At 39.0% G+C, this 22,515-nt stretch overlaps 2 protein-coding genes across 5 annotated transcripts in view; both read left to right on the forward strand.

Moving 5' to 3' along the window:
- Positions 1 to 910: 910 nt before the first annotated feature.
- adcy3a (adenylate cyclase 3a) lies at positions 911 to 20,861 on the forward strand. 3 transcript variants are annotated; one of them, XM_053633104.1, is made up of 20 exons: positions 911 to 2,382; positions 4,912 to 5,061; positions 7,947 to 8,077; positions 8,228 to 8,339; positions 9,289 to 9,416; positions 9,632 to 9,790; positions 9,906 to 10,071; positions 10,176 to 10,295; positions 10,823 to 10,965; positions 11,494 to 11,655; positions 12,249 to 12,336; positions 15,888 to 16,004; positions 16,441 to 16,701; positions 17,093 to 17,260; positions 17,392 to 17,550; positions 17,656 to 17,802; positions 17,916 to 18,032; positions 18,138 to 18,267; positions 18,350 to 18,474; positions 19,180 to 20,861. In XM_053633104.1, exons 1-20 carry the CDS (start codon positions 1,618 to 1,620, stop codon positions 19,360 to 19,362), a joined length of 3,531 nt encoding a protein of 1,176 aa, XP_053489079.1. In that variant the 5' UTR covers positions 911 to 1,617; the 3' UTR covers positions 19,363 to 20,861. The 3 variants fall into 3 exon arrangements, with proteins under 3 accessions (XP_053489079.1, XP_053489063.1, XP_053489071.1); XM_053633088.1 differs by having other exon boundaries at positions 16,441 to 16,697; positions 17,179 to 17,260; XM_053633096.1 differs by having other exon boundaries at positions 10,179 to 10,295; positions 16,441 to 16,697; positions 17,179 to 17,260.
- Positions 20,862 to 22,302: 1,441 nt separating this feature from the next.
- Positions 22,303 to 22,515, forward strand: part of wdr26a (WD repeat domain 26a) — a 10,184-nt gene continuing 9,971 nt past the window's right edge. The window contains exon 1 of one of the 2 annotated variants that reach the window (XM_053633116.1): positions 22,303 to 22,515. This exon is cut by the window's right edge and continues 485 nt beyond it. The gene's annotated coding sequence lies outside the window, so the exon portion shown is untranslated. The other variant, XM_053633125.1, reaches the window with a different exon arrangement.

Genomic DNA, 22,515 nt, shown 5'->3' on the forward strand with positions numbered 1-22,515 from the left:
GGTGTTGTTATCCAGGCAAGATCCGTCCTCTCCTCAGTGTGTGTGATGTGGAGCGGGGTGTGAACAGAGACGGGGTAGGAGGGTGGGAGAGAGAGAGAGCGAGAGAGAGAGCGAGAGAGAGAGAGAGAGATCGATCCGAGGGTAGTCCACTATTTTCGCCTGTTCAATTGGTGAAACCGCAGGACGCATTCAGCGGTGACTTTTACTGGTGTAAACAGGGGCACTTCCGAATAATGAGCCTGGGCTGTGGGATTCACAAAGATCCCCAAATCGTAGCCTATCTCCAGTGGCACTTCTGCGGATGGATTTTCCACGACATCTAGGAGTGATCTCGTCCTTACTAGCGCCAGGGACAGATCATCACAGACACCACTGGTGATCGCAGCGGTAACTGGACGCAGACTCTCGTGATGTTGTGGATCCTGTGCAGATTACAGTGGATCTCGTTGTGAACGAGGCTGTAGTGTATTCCCAGAAAGCAAAACTGAAAAAGCACCGGTTCATTTGGGATTTTACTGCTCTCTGTGACTGCGTTTCTGGTCCAACCTTTACCATATGTAACACTTCGGTGCGTTTTACTCGACCCCTGTCTAAAATGGCAACATGTGCGCTCCGTACTATGTCAGATGGCAGAAAGCGTGTGTTTTTATTTGCGGCTTAGACAAATCTGCATTTGCACATGTATTTCCACACGGGATGCACACACACTCTCTCTCTCTCCCTCCGTCCTGAGAGCGCAACATGTATTTCCTGTAAGTGTTCCTGCCTTGATTTTTTTCCCTTCTCGCTCTCCCCCCTCCACTGAAGACTATGGATTCTTCGGCATAATGGACGGATAGCGAACACACGATGAATGCAAACAAGCGAAATTCACTTTGCAGTCATGTGAAACGAGGATGAAATACGACATTAAACCACGAAGGCCATTTTGACAACGGCACAGGCTATTCCTGCAAGTATTGCGTTTTCGTTAACGTTTCAGGCATCCATTGCGACTGCTTCTTGTTTGATGTTTTGGCAAAAAGAAGAAGAAGAAGGAGAAAAACACAGCCACCTGAGCTTAATTTCACTTCTCTACGTGTGTTACATGTGAAAGAAAATAAGAATAATCTCATCGCTTCCTTCCTGAATCCTGCGTTCATTGTCTCCACGAGGCTTCACCATGGAAACCTGGCGCGAGCGACCATGATGGCAAACCGGGCAGGAAAAGCACACAGCGGCGCATATGTAAACAACCATGGTTAGAGGGACATATCTCTGTTAAACTGTTTAATTTTTATTTGTATTTTTTTTCTTTAATTTTTTTGCCTATGTGGCATTCTGTGGCCTGCTTTTTGACAACAAATGTATCGAGCTTTTTTTTTTTTTTTTAAATAGGAGTGTTTTTGTATTAGGCTACCATTTCAAGTGCCAAAGTGTTACACCTTAAAGGTCCAGTTTGATAACCAGAATTTGTGTGAAATGAGTTAAAGGTACATGCAAAATCCAGTTTCAGTGCAGGGAGTGACAATCAGGAGACCACACTGAATCCAGTCATCAGATGCCACTCTCAGGTCGAAAGCTTGTTTGACATGGGAGTTAAGAGGGTGCCAGACAAGCCAGCTCAATGTACTTGTAATGTACTTTTTACGAACTGCTTGTTTCAAGAGTAACAAGGACAATAAGGATCTATTTTTCATTCCTCAAATAACCTATTGGCTTTTCGAAATGCCTCGGAACCGGGCCTTTTCCGAGCCAGAGTACTCTGCGGAGTATTCGGCAGAATGCTCAGTCACGTTGCCCTCTGATCCAGGCCAAGCAGTGGGAAGAACCCATGAGGTCACGGTGCGTAACTCAGGCTGCTGTTTGTGTCTCCCTCGCTTCATGCGTCTCACGTTCACCCCAGACTCACTAGAGAACCTTTACCAGACCTATTTTCGCAGGCAGCGGCATGAAACCCTACTGGTGTTGGTGGTGTTTGCAGCCCTCTTTGACTGCTATGTGATTGTGATGTGTGCTGTGGTGTATACCAGTGATAAGCTGGCGTCCGTGGCTGTGGCGTGTGTAGCATTGGCTGTGGACATCGTGCTCTACCTACTGTGCCGCTACGGCCTTCTGCCTGAGCGCATCTCCCGCCGGCTGGTGCCCTATGCCCTATGGGTGCTCATAGATGCCCAGATCTTCTGTTATCTAGGATTGAACTTTGCCCGCTTCCACCAGGCCAGTGACACAGTAGGCTGGCAGGCATTCTTCAGCTTCTCCTTCTTCTTGACACTGCCATTACGACTGACACCTATTGTGCTCATCACAGCTGTGTCATGTGGTGTGCACACGTTGGCGCTGGGCGTCACCATCGCACAGCAGCAGCAAGAGGACATCCAAGGAGCTGCTCTCGGGAGACAGGTTAGGGCACTGGGGAACGGGGACAAAAATGAAAGTTTAGGGTGCTTGGGGAAAGTCCTGCTAACAGTTTTAAAAACTGGGTAGTAAGATCTACAAGATTGGGAGCTTGGGATGGATTAACAAGGATGAGTAATCATATTATTTCTAACTAATCTGACTGATTCTTAATACAGTTTTATATAAGATCACAAGGATATCAGTGTGTATTTCAGAAATTATTAACACCTAGTTTCATGTCAGATATTAGTCAATTCTAATATCCAGTTGAGGCTCCAGTTTGAGATTGAAATGTATATTATAATCACATAATCACCACAAATAACCTATTGACTATTCAAAATATAGAACACCTCAAATCTCACAGTTTATTATTCCTAACAAAGTTTTCACATTAAGTACATTCATCTTAGCTACCACACACCAACACTAAATGTTAATAAACAATATGTGAAAGTAATGGGCATTATTTTGCCTACGTTCCACGCTGCAGACACATTACATTACATAATGTTTTGTAATGCAAGAAACATAAGTACTGCCTTGTCTGTGAATACATCCATTTGTCGCCATACAGGTGACGTCAGATGTTCATCCAATTTCATACACTAGAGTAGATGGCTCAAGCACATGGAAAAAGTTTTATTTGTTATATGGTTTGATGATCTATCATGAGTACTAGGAGTGAAAAACAAGGTTCTTGGACATGTGTGTCTGTGATCTTTTTTGTATTAGCAAAGGTTAAATCTCATGTGAGACAAAACTGTCACATTGTACAGCCTGGTTATAAAACTACATACATGGATAGCTACAATTCCAGGCTGTTGATATCTGCTGCAGAACACATGGTCCAGATCGTTCTGTCATGTTGGGTGAACGCCATGGGTAAATAAATGCATAGGACTAATGGTCAGAAGATTCCTAATGACTAATTCCAGTTAGTAATATCAGATTTATGCTGCCTTCTAAAACCCAACCACCAGTGAAAAATGTGTTAAAAGTAAGAAGCAAAGAAAGAATCACTGACAATAGGAATCAATTCCTATTGTTTATATTTACATCTGTTTTAATATGTTGGTACTACTTGTCAGTTTGTTTACTACTTTTGATGCAAAATCACCTCCATGCACATGCTGCTGAATACTTATTGAGACACAAAATATGCACTGTCAGTTAAATGAACTGCAAATTAGTCTCTACTGGAAGTAGTTAATTTAGAATACGCTCTCGAGAGAAAATAGAGATGTTAAGTCTGAACCATCCCGCATTACTAAATAATAATCTATCTGTAATATCTGTCTTTTAACAAATAATAAATAGCTTAATTGCACTAACTGTTTGCTAGCTTGGCAAACCCTTATTCTTAAAGATGCCTCGACATGTCGGACTAAACTAAACGAAAGTCCAAAGCTGAACAATAATGTTAATGAATATTTTCTTTGAATTACATTGGAAACTCAAAATTCCATTGGAAATAGGAAACTCACTGTCTTTAATCAAGCATTCGAGTGCTATTCTTTAAGGTTAAGGGAATGCAGTGCAGTTGCACGCAGTGAAATACATAACAACAGAGCATAATATGGTAATATTTAATATTAATAATGATAATATCATGATAATCACTCCTAGAAATGCAGAATTACTTGTGTGTAGTTAGATTATGTTGTTTCTACAAAACCAGTGGATTATAGTCCTAAAAGTAGTGAAAATAGGCCATGCATAAACTCATAATCAGACTTATATTTTACGAAATGACTAAATAAGATACATGTTGACAGCGATATTGTTAGATTGGCAAGTGCATTGGCAAGAACTTAATTTGTATGAATATTTTTTGTGTAGCAGAGATGCAAGGCAGTTGTATTTTTGTTTTGTTATTACACTGTATTTAGCTGTGTGTGCTGGACACTCAGGTTCTGAACTCTTTTTGGTGCAAACTGCAGCCTCAAGAGACATGGCACAAAAAACCCCAGAAGATTATAATGCATTGCAGCAGGAGAAGCTGGATTTAAGTGAGAAATCTAGGGATTAAATCCACTGCATTTATTATACAGCTGTTTGCAAATACACAAACTGTTGAGAGTTTAAATCCAGACATTATGTTTATGGAAAATAAACATTTACCATTGAAGACAATTTCCTGTAGATTACTCAAGAGCTCAGAGCTCTTACCCTTCCATGGGTCAGGTATATCAATGCTTTGGATTTTAATGTCTGCAAACAATAATAGTGTAAAGAAATGATGGCTACACAATCAGGTTATAGCTGGTTCATCATAGCACTGTGAATATATTCCCAGCATAATCTCAGGTTTATGCATACAAGACCAGTACTATAAGGCCAACACGCTAAGGAGCAGGTCTCTTAATAAGCTGAAGAGTAGTGCACTGATTATACAAGCATGAGTTCAAGAATTAAAAGCAGTTAGACATTAATTATTGTGCATGCCTGTGCATGAGAATGTGTTTCTACTAAAAATGTGCCTGTACTGTGATTTGGTTAAAAGTATTTTTGTTCAACTCTTTTCTTCAGCTGTTGGCCAACATCCTGATCTACATATGTGCAATTACTGTGGGGCTTATGTCATATTACATGGCTGATCGCAAACACCGCAAGGCCTTTTTGGAGGCCAGGCAGTCTCTGGAGGTGAAGCTGAATTTAGAGGAACAGAGTCAGCAGCAGGTAAGCTCGAGAAAGATTGCAAAATTTGTTGGCAGTGCTTTTCGACAAGTAGAATTTCGACTATGACCCTTTAGGAGGCCATTAATAGTTATTTTGACTGTAAACTAATTTCTAACAATTAGATTATTTTGATCTGACAAATATTTTCATTTTAATTTCTTATTGATATAAGGGAATTATTATTTGAGAGAGAATAATTTAAGATTTTCAAGTTTAGGCAACTTGCTGTATTGAGTGCTGTATGATGTTTACATACTGTATACATGGAAAACATCTGAGTATCATTGTGATACTTTTTTCGTCCTGGGAAGACCTGATTGGTCAGCTACTATCCTAAACATAGTGAGGTTGCTTTGTAGCTTGTGTAGGACTATTTTTATGAATTATTGCGTTAATGTAATTGCGTTTATTTTGAGCAGGGCAGTTCTGACTTTTTATGGGCATTTTTTCAATCAGTGGTTCAGCAGGATATATGCTTCCACCATGTAATAACTGTGAATTCAGAGTTAAGGGTTATCATAGATGTTGGAAGAGCTTGATGTGAGCTTTCTGAGACATTATCACTTGATTGGTGAAACCAGTTGCTTTAGTTTGTAATATTGTGCTGGAGGTACTGTATGTGCTAGCTGTAGTGTAAGTCACACGGTCCTCTATCTCATCTGGTATTGTGACTGTGTGCTCAGTATGTTTGTGTAATGGGTGGGAATCTCTAGGCACCTCACAGTTTGCTTTCATTTCGATCCAAGGTGTCAAGATGCGATTCTAAAATAAATCTTTATTTATCTTGGTGATTTATAACACAGCTTTCACCTTCCGTGATGCGAACACATACTGTAAGTTGAGTGAAGCAGTATGAAATTAGTTTAGTTACTATTGAAATATAGTTAAATCCTAAAACCTTTTAATATCTCAAATTTAAATGCATATTTAACCAAGCTTAAATTTTGCATCAGAATTGTTTGGTACTGGTAACTTTTTGTCAATAAATAAACTACGTTGTATTTCTTTTAAAGCAGGGCAATGGTAAAGCATCATTCATAACTCCTCCATGGGCTGTGCTCTCTGGGTGAGAAGTTTAACATTCCTCTCTCTACCCTAACTCAGAATGACAGTAAACAATCTGTGAACTCATGTACAGTACTTAGCAAAAAAATTTAAGTACAAACTTTGTTATAGATTTTTTATTTTATGACTTCTACATTATTGAGTCAGTACAAAAACATTTTAGATTCGCAAACATTAGTTTTCTAGTACAAAATTAAATGTTACAGAAAAATGTTTGTATGTCAGTAAAGAAAGCAGCAGATTACGTAAGAGACACTTTTCAGACAAAACACCACAATGAAGGCTGCTGGGTTTTGCTGCAAAAATAAGAAACAAGTGCGACAGTGAAAGTCTCCAGAAGAGCTGTGTCTGGTTCTGCAACATGCTCAATAAAACATACAGCTCATTTCCTTATAAAACTGCACTAATTGTACCGGAGACTACAATTTTTATTTTTTTTTTCCACCAAATATTGACTTTGATCATTTACTACTGTTTACTGCTCTTTACAGCATTTCTTTGCATGCGCCTAAAACATTTGCACAGCACTGTGTATGGAAGAGGACAGTTCAGATGCAATGGTAGTTTGAAAATGTATGGGGACTGGCTTCCTATTTCTCAGAGGAAGTACATGTTAGATTGGTAGGTGGTCACTATGTAGGGGGTGGGGGTTACTGGCCATGACTAAATCTCAGAGTTTGGGAAATACTTTGCATCTTAGATTATTTTTTCCCATCCCGAGGGTGTGCTCTGTTATGGCTGTGTGTGTGTGTGTGTGTGTGTGTGTGTGTGTGTGTGTGTGTGTGTGTGCGTGTGTGCGCGCGTGTGTGCATATGTGCGTATGTGCGTATGTGTGTATTTACAGAGTCAGCAGTCAATTCCTCCCTCTCTTTGGTCACCCAGCTGTAGCCACTGGGCTTTCTTGATTGCTTCTATATATGGAGCAAACAGTTGCTGCTACCAAGGGGTGGGAGGTGTTGGGGGACTGGGGGTGGTGGTGCTAGAGAATGGGATGTGGGAAGGAAGTACATGTGTGTATACATACATGTGTGTGCGTGTGTATACATGTGCATGTGTGTGTATGAATGAGTGTGCATGAGAGAGAGAGATAGATAGAGAGAGAACAAAAGCACTGATAGCAGCAGAAACTCCCTGAATACTAATAGAGAAACAAGGGCTGCTGGGAGACAGGGCCTGCCAGCCAATCAAGGAGCATCCGGCGGCTGAAGGTTACCATGGCGACAAGCCTCCTGAGACAGTGTCAACTGTAATCACACTTCTGACTATCTCCTCTTGATTTGTTATGCCTTTTATTTCCTTTTTACAGCTACACTCGAATATATGCAGATCTGTTATGCAGTCCACCGTTCTCCTGTGCTGAAGTATGAGTGTGTGTGTGTGTGTGTGGTGAAACAGGGTCATCTTGATTGCAATTGTGTGTCCTGATGTTATGATATTTCTAGTAAGTGCATTGCAGAGTGTCCAGTTCAGTATTTTGGACAATTTCTTGAATGTAATGGACATGCTATTATTTAGCCACTAAATATTAGGCTCTGTTATTTGTCAATGTTGTCATAGTATATAAGGAGGTGCATTATCAAATAGGGTTGGTGTGGTCGCATTTCAGGTTATCACCTATTTATAATATTGCTGTACTGCAGACTTAATTTGTGTCAAGGAAAATTGATCCATAGATGGTCCATTAACCTTAAACCATACAAGCTGAAAGGCCATGCTTTATGGTAAGTGGAAAGCTTCAGGTTAGTATTACATCTGACCCTGCACATTATGCAGTATATATATCTGACCCATGCACTGCGATGCTGTTATTCTGCACACAGGAACGTCTACTGCTGTCCATTCTTCCCAAGCACATAGCAGACGAGATGCTACAAGACATGAAAAAAGAGGCCAGTCAGAAAGAGATGCAGCAGTTCAACACTATGTACATGTATCGGCATGAAAATGTTAGGTGAGTCCCGTACACATCACAGTACATTGCTGTCAGCTGGGAGGAAAGCAAAAAGGCTTAAAGAGCTTGATTGACAATGAGTACATGTCCAAAGTTAAACAGTTACTGCTTGAGTTTAATGTAGTTGCGTATGGTGTGTTTCTTTTGCAGTATTCTATTTGCAGACATTGTGGGATTCACCCAGCTCTCTTCTTCCTGTAGTGCACAGGAGCTAGTCAAGCTGCTCAATGAGCTGTTTGCCCGCTTTGACAAACTGGCTGCTGTAAGTGACTGCCTCCCTCCACATGTATCACACTGGGAGTACATGTGTACTTTGTTACGCTTACATGAATTCAGGACAGAATGCTGTGCAGTATCTGGTGCCATTGGGAGATATGTCAACTTTAAAGATAACTCTTAAACCTACTGCGTTTGAAGCGCATTGGTGATTACCACAGACATTAATTCCAACGCTTTTCAGTATTAAGGAAACTACACTAGACATGTTTACTCAAAACTCAGTCTACATCTAGGGCAGATGTTGGGCCAGTCAGTAAATGTTCATCCGTTCATCCTAATTAACTGCCAATCTGTAGTCTATAACTCGGAACATTGGGCACATGGTGGAAATATATTCTGGATGGATGCACACAAACAGTCACACCACTCATTCACACTTTTATATTCACCAATCCACTTACCAGGGAGAACATGCAAAATACCGGTTCTTTATTATTATTTTTTCCTCCACATTTTAGTATAATAATAAAGTTATCAAAACTCTGCAATAACACAAATGGAACTATGGGAATTATATTGTGATAAAAAATCCCAAATAAATCAAAATAATTTAGTATTTTAACATCTTCAATGTAGACACCCTTGTTGCTTAGAATTTCCTGAAATGTGTTCTTGGCATTTTCTCAGCCAATTTCTTGAGGAATTCAAGAAATGCCTGAGATGCTTTTTAAACAGTATTAAGAGTTCCCACCTACGCCGGACACATATTGGCTGCTTTTCAGAATATTTTGCTCCAAAAAGTTTTGTAATGAAAGACATGAATGTCGGCACAATTATATTTTTTGTCTACAACACTGATTTCAAACATTTAATCATACACCTTCAGATCAAAAGATTTTTCAGTTTCAGTCAAGTGTCTCCAAACTTTTGACCAGTAGTGTATATCTAGAAATTTATACTCTGTCATGACTTTGCACATTTTTACTCTGTAGAAATATCACCAACTGAGGATTAAGATCCTTGGGGACTGCTACTACTGTATCTGTGGCCTTCCAGATTACCGAGAAGACCATGCAGCCTGCTCCATAATGATGGGATTGGCCATGGTGGAAGCTATTTCGTATGTGACAAACATCTTCCAGCATCATGTCTTTTTAAAGATACTCATAAACTAACAAATTACTCTTGTTAGAAAGTTGTGCTGGTTTTAATATTCGTGGTATATAAGTAATGTATGAACTGCGCAACTACAAGCTGTGTGAGCTGAAAGCACCAGTCTCCAGCCTGTCTAATGTTGATTGGCTCACATGCTGTTCATTCGCATGACGATTTCAGCTATGTTCGAGAGAAGACGCAGACAGCTGTCGACATGCGTGTTGGGGTGCATTCTGGAACAGTTCTTGGTGGGGTGCTGGGACAGAAGCGCTGGCAGTATGATGTCTGGTCCACAGATGTCACAGTGGCCAACAAAATGGAGGCTGGAGGTATACCTGGGTGAGTCCTGAGCACCAATTCCAGGCCCAATAGGCATCTGAAAGAATGTTCATTACTTGCTGTGTACTTTAGAAATGTGACTGTGTCCTATACACCTGTACTCCTATTCTACTAGGCGAGTGCACATCTCCCAGAGCACACTGGAGTGTCTTCATGGTGAATTTGATGTCGAGCCAGGGAATGGAGGCGACCGCTGTGAATACCTGAGGGAGAGAGGCATTGAGACTTACCTGGTTCTTGTTCCCAAAGGACCAGTGAGCAAGAATGGCATCAATGGAGTGGTAAGTGTTATTTCATATTTACAAACCAAACATTGTTGTGCTGGTGAAACAGCAGTCTGTCCTTGTCTTTCTTTGCTGTCTTTCATTCCATGTTTTTCTTCCAGAAGCTGTCGGTCACTTCATCTAATGGGAACTCTCCTCTGCTGATCAACACTACAGAATGTAATGGCAGTGTACACACAGCCTGCACCACACCTGAAGAACCAGAGGAGCTGGATACACGGGTAATCGTACACTTTATAACTAGGACATGCCTAGCTCTATCAGCCCTCCTCACAGCAATACAGCCTTGGTGGCTTCTTGCATTTAAAGTTCCTAACATGTTACATTATTATTATTATTTTTTTAATTGTAAGCCTGATGTTGCACAGCATATATTGCACAAACAACTTCAATTATCTGAACCTTATTCAAAATACAGTCGTATTGTTTCTGTCAACAATCTTTGTTATATCATATTTTTATTATTTATATATTTTTCCTCTCCTGTATAGCAGTCATTTCAGGTTTATGTAAATTCAATTTTTGTCACTGATATTAAAAAAAAGCATTTTACTGCACATGATACTGTGTATGGTTGTGTATGTGACCAATAAAATTTGAATATAAAGTTTAGTTTAAATTAAAAAGTGCTGTTTAAAACTGGTGATGTGATATGACATAAACTGAAGAATGTATGCTTGTGCTAAAATCCCAGATGCTATATGAATGACCTCTCTTATATACTCTGTCTGTGTATGTGTGTGTTCAGGTGGTGAATCCCTCGTTCCCAAACCCTCGGCGGCGTCTTCGTTTGCGAGACCTTGCTGAGAGAGTCATTGATGCTCAGGAAAATGAGCAGGAGCTGAATAAACTCCTGAACGAGGCACTGCTGGAGAGAGAGACAGTGCAGGCGTGAGTACCATTTTAAATATCTGTTTCAGTCACGCAAGTGTACCACATGTGTTGTACCAGTCTGATAATGACTGTTGGTATCGGGGCCGATATTGACCTGAAATGTTGGATCAGTATCGGTTCAGATTTGATACGGTTGTGTGACACACATTTCATGCCATGACTGTGTATGTATGCCATGACAGACATTTGGAAAACATGAGCACTTGGCTCAAAGCAAGGCCTAGTTACTGAGAGCATGCAGTATTAAAAAACTTCACTTGTGTATCATACAATCAAGTGGGGAAAAAAAACCCTTCTATTTCAATGTATTCAAACTTCTGTTACTCAATACCAGTAGCACTTACAGTGATTCTAAAGAACACTTTAGAACACTAAAGAACAAGAATACTTTGGGTATGTCTCATACGTGTTTTAGGCTAATTTTACAGGCGCTCGAAGAGGTTAAACCTTTCTGTTTTTAAGCACTGTAACAGCTGTAATGGAGTGATTATTTACTGTTACAATGTCACTGTATGTTTGTCTTAGATTAAAGGGAAAGTACACTAACCGCCTGTCGCTGCGCTTTGTGAACCCTGAGCTGGAGACACGTTTCTCGGTCGAAAAGGAGAAGCAGAGTGGAGCTGCCTTCAGCTGTTCCTGTGTAGTGCTGCTTTTTACAGCAGCAATTGAGGCACTTATAGACCCTCTGTGAGTCACACCGCACTGCACATTTTCTTTTCTTCACGGACCAATTACATGTATGCCAGACTGCATTAAATAGCTTGCTGTTAACAAAAGGAAAGTCCAGATAGTAATGGCAGTGAGGAACTGAGGTGCACTTTAGATCAGTAGTACAGAAAGCTTCAAACTATACAGGACAGTGGCACGACTAGAGATGACATCCTCTGCTTTAGATCATGTTCTGAAATGAACTCTTTACCTATAATTGAAGGATAAGGATCTATAAAGAGCCACATCCTGCTTCCAGCATGGTGATGACTTTATAAGGTTGATGAAAATAAGGGAGAGTTTTGTATTTACCAATATTGACCTTTTGCACATGTTGTTACATGTTGAAAGGGTAAACATTGTTTAATTCAAGAGTCAAAATGGCTACTTGCGCAGTGCTTCTGGTTTCCATTCTGTGTGAATCAAACAAAACACAACTCATGTTTTTCATGAAGTTTTCTGCACTTAAAATGTTTAGTTTCAAAGAATGCAATTAATAGTGAGCTCTAATGGCCTTTACTATTCTAGCTGTCCCTTTATCACCTCTTAATGTCTGCTGTACATCTTGACAGGTTGATAGCCAACTATGTGACTCTAGCTGTGGGGGAAGTACTACTGCTCATTCTCACCATCTGCTCCCTGGCAGCCATTTTCCCACGGGTGAGTGACCCAGCACTGTAGCCAGACACACACAACATGTACATGGTTTCTTGGGATCTGGAGGTTATTAATATATATATATATATATATATATATATATATATATATATATATATATATATATATATATATATATAGAGAGAGAGAGAGAGAGAGAGAGAGAGAGAGAGAGAGAGAGTTGACCTAATCTAATGTCTGCTGTTTTTGTTTTTCTGGCAAGTACTGCACTTACATAGTATTACTGCAGTAGACAATATATTTTATGTTCTGGTATAACATTTGTTGTTCCCTCGTGCATTTGATCCAACCTTATTAGTCAGCTCATTGAACTTACACAGTTCTATTGCAATATTGACTGGTGGTGTGCTAAACATGCCTAAAGCAATCACAGTTAACAATGGAAATACCAATGGAGATGGTTAAGGAGAGGAACAATGACCCAGACACAACATGACATGTTCAATACAGGGGAAGTTGTCCTTAAATGTCGAATAAGAGAAATATAACAAGAACAAGAAAGCAATGAGTTGACACTGTGTTTACTGTAGAATAAAAAAAAGTTTGGTGATGTGTTTTATAGGTGTACTGATTCATTGTCCAGCCCCGTCAGCAAACTGAAGACATTCTTTTAAGCTATAATTGCTTTGTACTAGAGATCCACCAATGTATCTGCCGATAATCGGTATCGGTCGATAAAGGCTATTTTTCACTCTATTGGCTATCTGCTGATAGTTTAAAAACATCCGATGATCAGGGCCGATTATATCCTGTCAATCAAAAGAGGGCGGGAAAACACATCGATTTCATGCTGTGTGTAAAGATGTCTCTTGTGTGGAATGATGACAAAACTGCAGTTTGTAAGCTCTGTAATCTCTGCACCGCTAAAATTTTACACCAGACGCTGCAGCAGTGAAGAGGGAGTTTCGGCATCGAAACCCCACCTATGATTTTTTAAAAAGCTTTTACGTGTATTGAAAAAGGCGGTTGCTAACTGTCACGTAATGAGGGTTAGGGTTAACGCTTTCTTCAAAGAGCTTTATTGAAGAGAGGCAGACAAATCCTAAACGTGAGACAATAGCGTGGTCAAAAACAAGCAAAAGGTCAGGTGATCGTCAAACAGGCATAAACAAGACTAAACAAGAATCAAACAACGAGGTTGAGAATAAGATCAAAACTATGAGACGGGAAACTATGAACAACTGCTTGGTACACGGACAACTCGCGCAATACTTTGCGTCGAACAAAGAGACACGACGGGTTTAAATGACAAACGTAATTAATGGTGAACACAAAACAGCTGTAACTAATGATGACACATGAGGGAACAACCAATGACAATACAGGGGCAGAGACAGGACAGAGATTATAACAAATGCACATGTAGAAAGTAAACAAAGTCAGTATCACTAAAAGAGTGCGCTGTGAGCTCCAGCACTTTGTGCGATGGGAAATCATGACACTAAGTTGCTAAATGGGACTAAAGACGTTGTCGGGATATTAAAAGTCATCACGCCGAACAGGAAAAGTCTTTGCAGATAAACTGGTTCAGGTATGCTGTGCACAATTCCCCCCAAAAAACATGGATGATCCACAGAGGAAATCCGTATTATGGAAAATGTTTTTAAATCAAGTTTGGAAAAGTTGTTGGAAGCTTGGTGATGTTGGTGATGGTGAAGTCGCACGACCGTGGTGTAGTTCATTTATAGCATACGGTTAGCTTTTTATTTCTGGCCATTGTATTTAGGCTTCACACTTTATAAAAGTTGTGTTCATTTGTGAAAATTATCTTGATGGACAAAACGTGTTAGTATTCTAAACTTTTGTTCATCACAGAGCTTATTTTTTGCGACAATGTAAAAGCCTATGGGAAAATCCTATAAGGTTTTTGTCGAGGGAACCAGTGTGATGCTAACTTCTAGGTTCCGGTACAAAATGACGTCATCCCTGTGCCACACTATTGGGTGATTTGTCTGCGTCTCTCCTTCTGTAAACACTGGTATTGCCTTTTCTGCGTAGGCCTGAATTGTTTTCATTTGGTTGCATATTGTTATATTTGATTGCATATTTTCATTTGGTTGATGGCATTTTGATTTTTACTTATCCTATATTTTGGGTACAATTTTATTTATAATTTGCTTCTACGAGATTGTGCACTTTAAGAACCAGTCTAATTTGATGCAAGAATTTGTACATTAGCAGGAATGTAGCACAACATGGAGGTGAAACAGCGGTCTGTTTATTTAAATGTGAAAGTGCAATAAAAATATGTTGTCCCTAAAATCAATGAATAATCTTGATAAATAATTGTGATCTCAATATTGATCAAAATAATCGTGATGATAATTTTGGCCATAATCGTGCAGCCCTAATAATGTGTTTTCTGTTTATGAGACCAGTTACTGTGAAACAACTTGTTGAAATGGAGAGAATACAGTTTTTTTTACATTTCCTTCAGAATTGTGAAAATAATTATTATTAATTTAAAAGAAGGTATAAAAGGCAGAACTATCAGTATCGGTTATTGGTATCGGCCATTATCACTCTGAATAATCGGTTATCGGTATCGGCTGAGTAATTTTGTATCAGTGTATCTCTACTTTGTATTCATTGTTTGTGAGCAATGTATAAGATACCTTAATACACAGATTCATAAGGAGGTGTAAAGGGATTTTGAGGAAGAAATGTGGTCATAAAATGCATATAAGCCACAAGGCAGATATGTTTTTAAAACAATTGTTTCTCCTTTTCTGTGGGTAGTCATCAAGTGAATGCACATAAGCGACAACAGTTAATTAATACAGTGTTATCTGATCAGCGGTACTTATCAGTGATAAATATGAAAAACAGAAAATGTCTGTTACCAGCCCATGGTGATATGGACTTCTTATTTTCATAGTAGCTGCTTGAAGACATAGGGAACATAAAGTTTAAATGTAGTTTTTAATATGAATTAAGCTTTGAAAATTGTTACATTTCATTGCAGTATGAAGCCAGGGGTCATGTTATGGTAATATAAATCAGCTCTTACCATGTAGATGGCCCCACAGGAGACATGGAAGGGTTGTCCATCCATCTATCCATCTTCTATACTGCTTATCCTTCTTCAGGGTCACGGGGGAACCTGGAGCCTATCCCAGGAAGCATCCTGGACAGTGCCAATCCATCGCAGGGCACAATCACATACACATTCACACATCCATTCATACACTACGGACACTTTGGACATGCCAATCAGTCTACCATGCATGACTTTGGACTGGAAACCCCCACAGCACAGGGAGAACATGCAAACTCTACACACAGGGCCATGGTGGGAATCGAACCCCCATCCCTGGAGGAGTGAGGCCACTAACCACTAAGCCGCTGTGCACCCACATGCAAGGGTTATGTTAAACGTAATTAGAGCACGGTAATCACCCCGACCTAGTCACCGAAAGAAGTTGTGCATTCCGATATTGTTGAGCCAGCCCTGAAATCACTACACACATTTTGTCTGTGAAGTCCTGAATGGATTTGATGTGTGGGATAAATGACTTTTTTCGATGTTGTAGGTATTTCCTAAGAGACTGGTATCATTCTCTACATGGATTGATCACACACGTTGGGCTCGCAACACTTGGGCCATGGCAGCCATATTCATCCTCACACTGGCCGACATAATAGACATGGTGAGACACTACTGGGTGACTTGCATTCATTACCTGTTAATTACATTAGAAGCAGATGTATCTTAGCTGACTTGTTACATTTGGGGTAAGGAATAAAGTTTGGAAATATCAGTTGAGCAAACTATTATTTTAATGTACAACTCATTGGTGTTAATAAATACTATGGTACATGAATGCCTTACTAATACTACTAATACTAATAGTGAGTTGAGTTGACTGGGCTTGTGGTGTCATATTATTGTTGTATTATAATAAGGTGTATATAGGTGTATTGCTAATGACTCAGTTCTTCTAAAACCTGATAAATTCTCTTGGATGAGTAACGAAACATTTTCAGGATTATAACACTGGTTCAGTCATACTGACTTGCTCATACTAGACATCTCAATCTCAGACTGTATTTAAAACTTATTTACTTGTGTATCCACACTTGTAGCTAAGCTGCCAGCCTCCACAGCCTGTTGGGGACGTTTCTCCAGCCCCTGGTGAACTAGGCGGTTGTCTGGAGAACCCCAAATATTACAGCTACATTGCTGTATTAGCGCTGATTGCTACTACCATGCTGGTGCAGGTCAGCCACATGGTGAAGTTTACTCTGATGCTGCTGATCACAGTAGCTTCGGGAATCATCAACATTTACAGTTGGAGGGACATCTTTGACCAGTATGATCTAACCCACTATAAGAAGTTCAGGTGTGTAACGAATAGTTTTGGATGACCACCATGAATGTTTTGCATTATACAAATATTATGTAAAGTATTAAGTAGGGGTGGGTGGTATGGCAAAATTATGACATCACAACAACTACAGATGTTTTAATGATATGCAAAACCACAGTATTTTCAGTAAATATATTCAGTAACCTCTTCATCCTGGTCAGGATTGTGGTGAATTATTTATTTTTTAGCATAACCAATCCACCTACTGACCACCCCTAAACAGTACAATTAAAAAAAAAAACAAAAACAAAAAAATGTACAAAAATAAATGTACCTGTTACTCTACATAACAACATTGTTCAGTGATGTAGAAATAATGTGATATGTACAATAGACTCATAAAAGCATATCATTACATAAGTTATTAGAATATCATGTTGTTGTATTTCCCACCCCTATTATTATTATTTACTGACTGGATTCAGAATCTGGTGCTTTTTATGTTCCTGAGCAGAATATACCTCGTGCCATCCAAATATACAATGACTGTGATGATCTTCATCATGATGGTCAGCTTCTACTACTTTGCACGGCATGTACGTGTTTTTTCTCAATTCTTCTCTCTCACCTTTTCACCTCAGTAATGACTTAAGTTCTGTCTGTGACTTACTGTCCACTGTTACTTTATTTTGTCCTGTACATGTTTCTCTCATTTATTTCTTCCCAGGTGGAGAAACTGGCCCGCACGCTGTTCCTGTGGAAAATTGAGGTACATGAGCAGAAGGAGAAGGTGTACGAGATGAGACGCTGGAACGAGGCTCTGGTCACGAACATGCTCCCAGACCATGTTGCCCGCCACTTTCTGGGCTCCAAAAAGAGGGATGAGGTGAGGAAATCTGTCCTTGCTACTTTAGGATGCAAGCAGCTCAAATGAAAAACAAAAAATACTACAATCTCTATGTAAATATCTAACTTATTTCATCCCTTACAGGAACTGTACAGCCAGTCCTATGATGAGATTGGGGTCATGTTCGCATCTATCCCAAATTTCTCCGACTTCTACACAGAGGAGAGCATCAACAATGGGGGTATTGAGTGTCTGAGGTTCCTCAATGAAATTATCTCAGACTTTGATAGTGTAAGTATCAAATCATCTTTTACACATTTTTCCCAGTCAAAAGTCAGATCCTCTCAGCATGGCATGATATGGCATGAGTGCATTGCATTTTTCATGTCTTCTGGTCTTCATAGCTTTTGGATGAGCCTCAGTTTCGCTGTATAACCAAGATTAAGACTATCGGCAGCACTTACATGGCAGCATCAGGAGTCACTCCTGACACCAACGCTAACGGCTATGCTGGCATGAAGGTGAGGGAACCGGAATGGTGTTATTAAATTAGAAAGAAGCTTTGCGATAATGAACATGACACCATTGTAGATGCTAAGGACAAGAGGATTTTATTTTCTTCTCAGCAAAAGGAGGAATTGTCTGATAGAGAGCGCTGGCAGCACTTGGCAGATCTGGCGGATTTTGCTTTGGCCATGAAAGTTACTCTGATGAACATTAATTACCAGTCCTTTAACAACTTCATGCTTCGTATTGGTAAGTGGAAGACATTGTAGCACACAGGAGAAGTGATGTACAAAATATGTGAAGTATATTGACTACTATTTTTTCTCCACAGGGTTGAATAAGGGTGCTGTTCTTGCCGGGGTCATTGGGGCTCGGAAGCCTCATTTTGACATCTGGGGCAACACTGTTAACGTGGCTAGTCGCATGGAGTCTACAGGAGTGATGGGAAACATTCAGGTGAAGAACATTTTGCTTTTAGAAAAAATAAATAAATAATTAAAAATTGATCTCACTGTTCTGTTTATGGAGAACTGGCCCATTTTACATTTTCACTAATAGCAATATCATGATTTGCTTCCATTTTTATATTGAACATAATTTTGTTCAAGTTATTTTGACATTAGTATTACAAGGTGACATACACCTTGTATATGATAGGTCTTTGAAAATATGAAACACAAATTATCATTATTATACTTCATTATAATATGTGTTTTAGTGTTTTATGTATAATATTGTATAATGTGTGTATCTATGTGTTTATATATATATATATATATATATATATATATATATATATATATATATATATATATATATATATATATATATATATATGTTTCAGTGTTTTGTGAATTGTACTTGCATGTATTTGTGAAGTGACCTTGGGTGTCGTGAACCACTTTTTAAAAAAATAAAATGTATTGTTATTAATATTATTATTATATTCTGTTAGTTAACTACATCATATTTGTCCTCACACAACTGCACAAAAGCATGTGAATGGAATGGCATTTTGTGTGTGTGTGTGTGTACATAAATATGAATATAGATGATAGAGGATGTCATAATAATAATAGTAATAATTATAATTTCTCAGTAATTATGATAATTGTTGTGTAACTCAGAGGTTGTGAGTAACTCAGTGTGTGTTGCCCCCAGGTGGTGGAAGACTGCTATAACATCCTGAAGGACTATGGCTTCCGTTTTGTGAGAAGAGGACCCATCTTTGTTAAAGGGAAGGGGGAGCTGCTCACTTATTTTCTAAAAGGACGAGAAAAACAGGGCTCTTTCATCAATGGCTCCTCTGTCACACTGCCTCATCAGGTGGTGGACAGCTCTTGACCTACATGCACATAAAACCAACAAACACAAAACTTCAAGTTAACAATCGCCCACCCGACATATGTAACATACATATAACAAGTCAGACCTTTTGAAGGGGAATTTCACAGATTTTCAAAAATCTATCATAATTCATTTGGTGAAAATGAAGTCATGCAGAGAGAAGAGAAGAGGAGAGACAAGAAGAGAAGAAAAGAAAAGAGAAGAGAAAAAAAATCCTAACATTTTTGATAGGAACCTGGGGTAATTATATGAACTTCATACACAATGAGTCCTATTATAAGTAGCATTATGAAATACAAATTGGACAAAAAAGACATTCAGTTTCTTTAAGCACAAAAGGACATTTATTGTACCTGCACATCAAATTACATCTGCTCTGGGCTGTTCACTTTCTTTATCGGTGTTCTTTAGTCTTCCTCATCCTTCTGGCACTCTCTCTGTTAGTCTGCTGCAATTCTTCATCTGCATTCGTAGGTTAAAACTGATGCAGCTTTTGGATATATTAAAATATATGGTATCCCCCTATGCTGCCATCCAAGAGTGGAATAATTTGTTGACTGGCTATAGCTACCGGCTATATTAACAACAGAAATGCCTATAGTGGTTTGGGAGTTTGGCTCGCATGTACTGTGCAAGAGTGGGAATGAGAACAAGACACAGAAGTAAACAAAGAAGACAAAGAAGTAAAAGGATACTAAAAGATGTCCCAAATGCATAGGGGACTGTTTCCCAGCACTACGTCTGTTGCACCTTCATCACTGGATGTTGGTCCATAACACTTCCAGTCTTTTGAATTTGTTAATAAGTTTGGTAACAGCTTCCAATCCAGCCATGAGAATGATTTCAATACGTTCTTTTTTTTGTCAAAGGCATTCTTAAAGGCTATCTGGAAAAATAGTGTGTTTGCCCTATGTATGGAGACTAGTGGGACACCCTGTAATTTATAAAATAAATAAATAATTAATTAATTAAGGCCAAAGCCTTATCACAAAGCTTCTAGTGCATCAGCCATATATTTGAATCATTTTCTGTAAACTTTCTGTGAAGTAGAAACTCCTAGAGGCTTTACGCACTTCAAACTGCTGGTTCCTGTCACTGCCATTGTAAATACTTCTGAATAACTGATGCATATTTCATCAAACAATCCAAATAACTTTCATTACTCCTTAAAGATTGAATTAGGTAGAAATTTGAAGTATCTGTGGAATTCCCCTTAAAAAAAATTATTGTGTTGCATATTAAAAGGGAGGCAGATCACAGAAATGGTGTGTAAAATGAGATTCTCTCTGGTCACTCAGGAGAAATACAGGGTCATACTGTACTTGGATTATTTAAATAATGACTAGCTGTAAGGAAAGGATGGAAGGAAACATGAATGATTTTCCAAAAATAATTTATCTGCTGAATCAGTAACACAACTGTTTGAGTACAACACAGAGTACAAACAGTAGATTTAGTGACCCAGTGGATAAAATCAAGATTGTACATGACACATAGTGCTTTTACAGTTGACTTTTAAACTGATTCTGTATAGGTTATTGTTAAAATTTTTGTTGTACGTCTAAGATTTTTGTTTTGGTTTTGTTAATTGAATAGCAATTTTTTAAGCATATAAAGGGAAGCACACTGGCTCTCTCTGCCATTTTGTGTGTGCAGATGCATGCACGCAGAGTTGTGTGTTCTTGCCTGCTTTTCTGAACATCTTTTTATCTACCCCTTTTTATTTCTTTGGCTTTGGACTTTACAGCCCTTTACGGTCAACCCGTTTTTTCTACCCAGTTTAAAGTGTTTTAGTGTGCCATACAAAAAGTGCCATAACATAATTATGTGTCCTGTATATATGCTCCTCTGGGGTGATCGACGTGTCACTGTGAGCAGGTGAAATGCAAGTGTGTATGTACAGTAAGCATGCACTGGATGAAAGTGCAGCTAGGGTCAAGAGATTTTTGGGCAGTATTGGAGATATGGCTGCTTCTCAGATCTCAGATTATATTCCCCTCAAAGACTTTCCTAAAATACTAGATGAATGTGCAATAGTTTATTCTTTTACAATGTTTTGTTCTCCAACACCCTTTGCAAAAACATTCTCTACCTTGTAAGTCATATTTTTATATTGTATATGTTTCATTCAAATGAGTATTGTGCAGTTTTATCAGGTACAAGACTGGAGTTGTGTGCCTGGCAACAGTTTCCTGTTAATTTATTGCAGATATCAGGGATATTGAATGAGAAACCACAGGCAGAATTGCATTTGTTGTTTTTTGAATTGTTGTATGGATTCTGAAGAAATGTCATGGAGATTGTTTTTTTTTTTTCTGGCCTGATGCAGGATTTTACTGAAATATGATTTGAATTTTTTTAAATATCCTAGGACATGGGAATAAAATGGCACTTTGAATTATTTGGTTCTCTTATTTCTACATAATTAATTCACTACTGAATTCAGTTTTACTGATATAAGACCTTTTTCTACACCTAGACCTTTTTTCTCTCCTTAGGTTACCATTCTCGGTCACTGAACAAGGATGGAAAGAGAAAATACAGCATGATTACTTTTTTGTAAGATTTTTTTTTCTAAGACCTGTAATGTTTTAACTAAATGCTTTAATTTTTATAGGTGAATTTGTACACTATTACATTGACAATACAAGGTAATGCCGCGTTCAAGTTAGCGCGTCTCCAAATGCTGATTAATTATAGCAGGACAACGTTAATCCAGTTTTTTGCGGCGCGAACTCATCGAGATACCATATTCGACGAAAGAAAGTTAGAAAACATAAAACCTACGCAATATTAAAAGCTGAGGAAATGTAGCGCGCTATAAGGTTTTCATAAATTAAGATACACACGGGCTCTTGAAGGAAGCATAACGCTCAAGGTTGTTTAGGGCTTCCCAGTGACGTCATCACGTAGAGCCGTCCATAACGGACTTGCAGCTGTTCTGACAAACAATAACAACAGCGGCGAGCGCAATCTTAAGCGAAATAAAGTGCAAATACTGCAGTGAGCTTCTGCAATAAATTATCATTTGGACGTCGTCTTGACAGCAAGAGACAAGTCTGCGGGCGTCTTGTCACCGACGTTCCCAGTGAAGTAACTCTGGCCTCCGCTTGCTCCTCCAGCGACTCGGAACCGGGCGGAGCTTCGCCA

The sequence above is a fragment of the Ictalurus furcatus genome, chromosome 1 (assembly GCF_023375685.1).
Source record: "Ictalurus furcatus strain D&B chromosome 1, Billie_1.0, whole genome shotgun sequence".
NCBI classification, from domain to species: Eukaryota; Metazoa; Chordata; class Actinopteri; order Siluriformes; family Ictaluridae; genus Ictalurus; species Ictalurus furcatus.

What these genes read in the sequence shown, in the direction of transcription:
- adcy3a (XM_053633104.1), top strand. Translation starts at nt 1,618, where the DNA reads ATGTACTTTTTACGAACTGCTTGTTTCAAGAGTAACAAGGACAATAAG. An exon ending in AGGAACAGAGTCAGCAGCAG is followed by an intron (nt 5,062 to 7,946) that starts GTAAGCTCGAGA and finishes TTCTGCACACAG; the next exon opens with GAACGTCTACTGCTGTCCAT. An exon ending in TATCGGCATGAAAATGTTAG is followed by an intron (nt 8,078 to 8,227) that starts GTGAGTCCCGTA and finishes TTTCTTTTGCAG; the next exon opens with TATTCTATTTGCAGACATTG.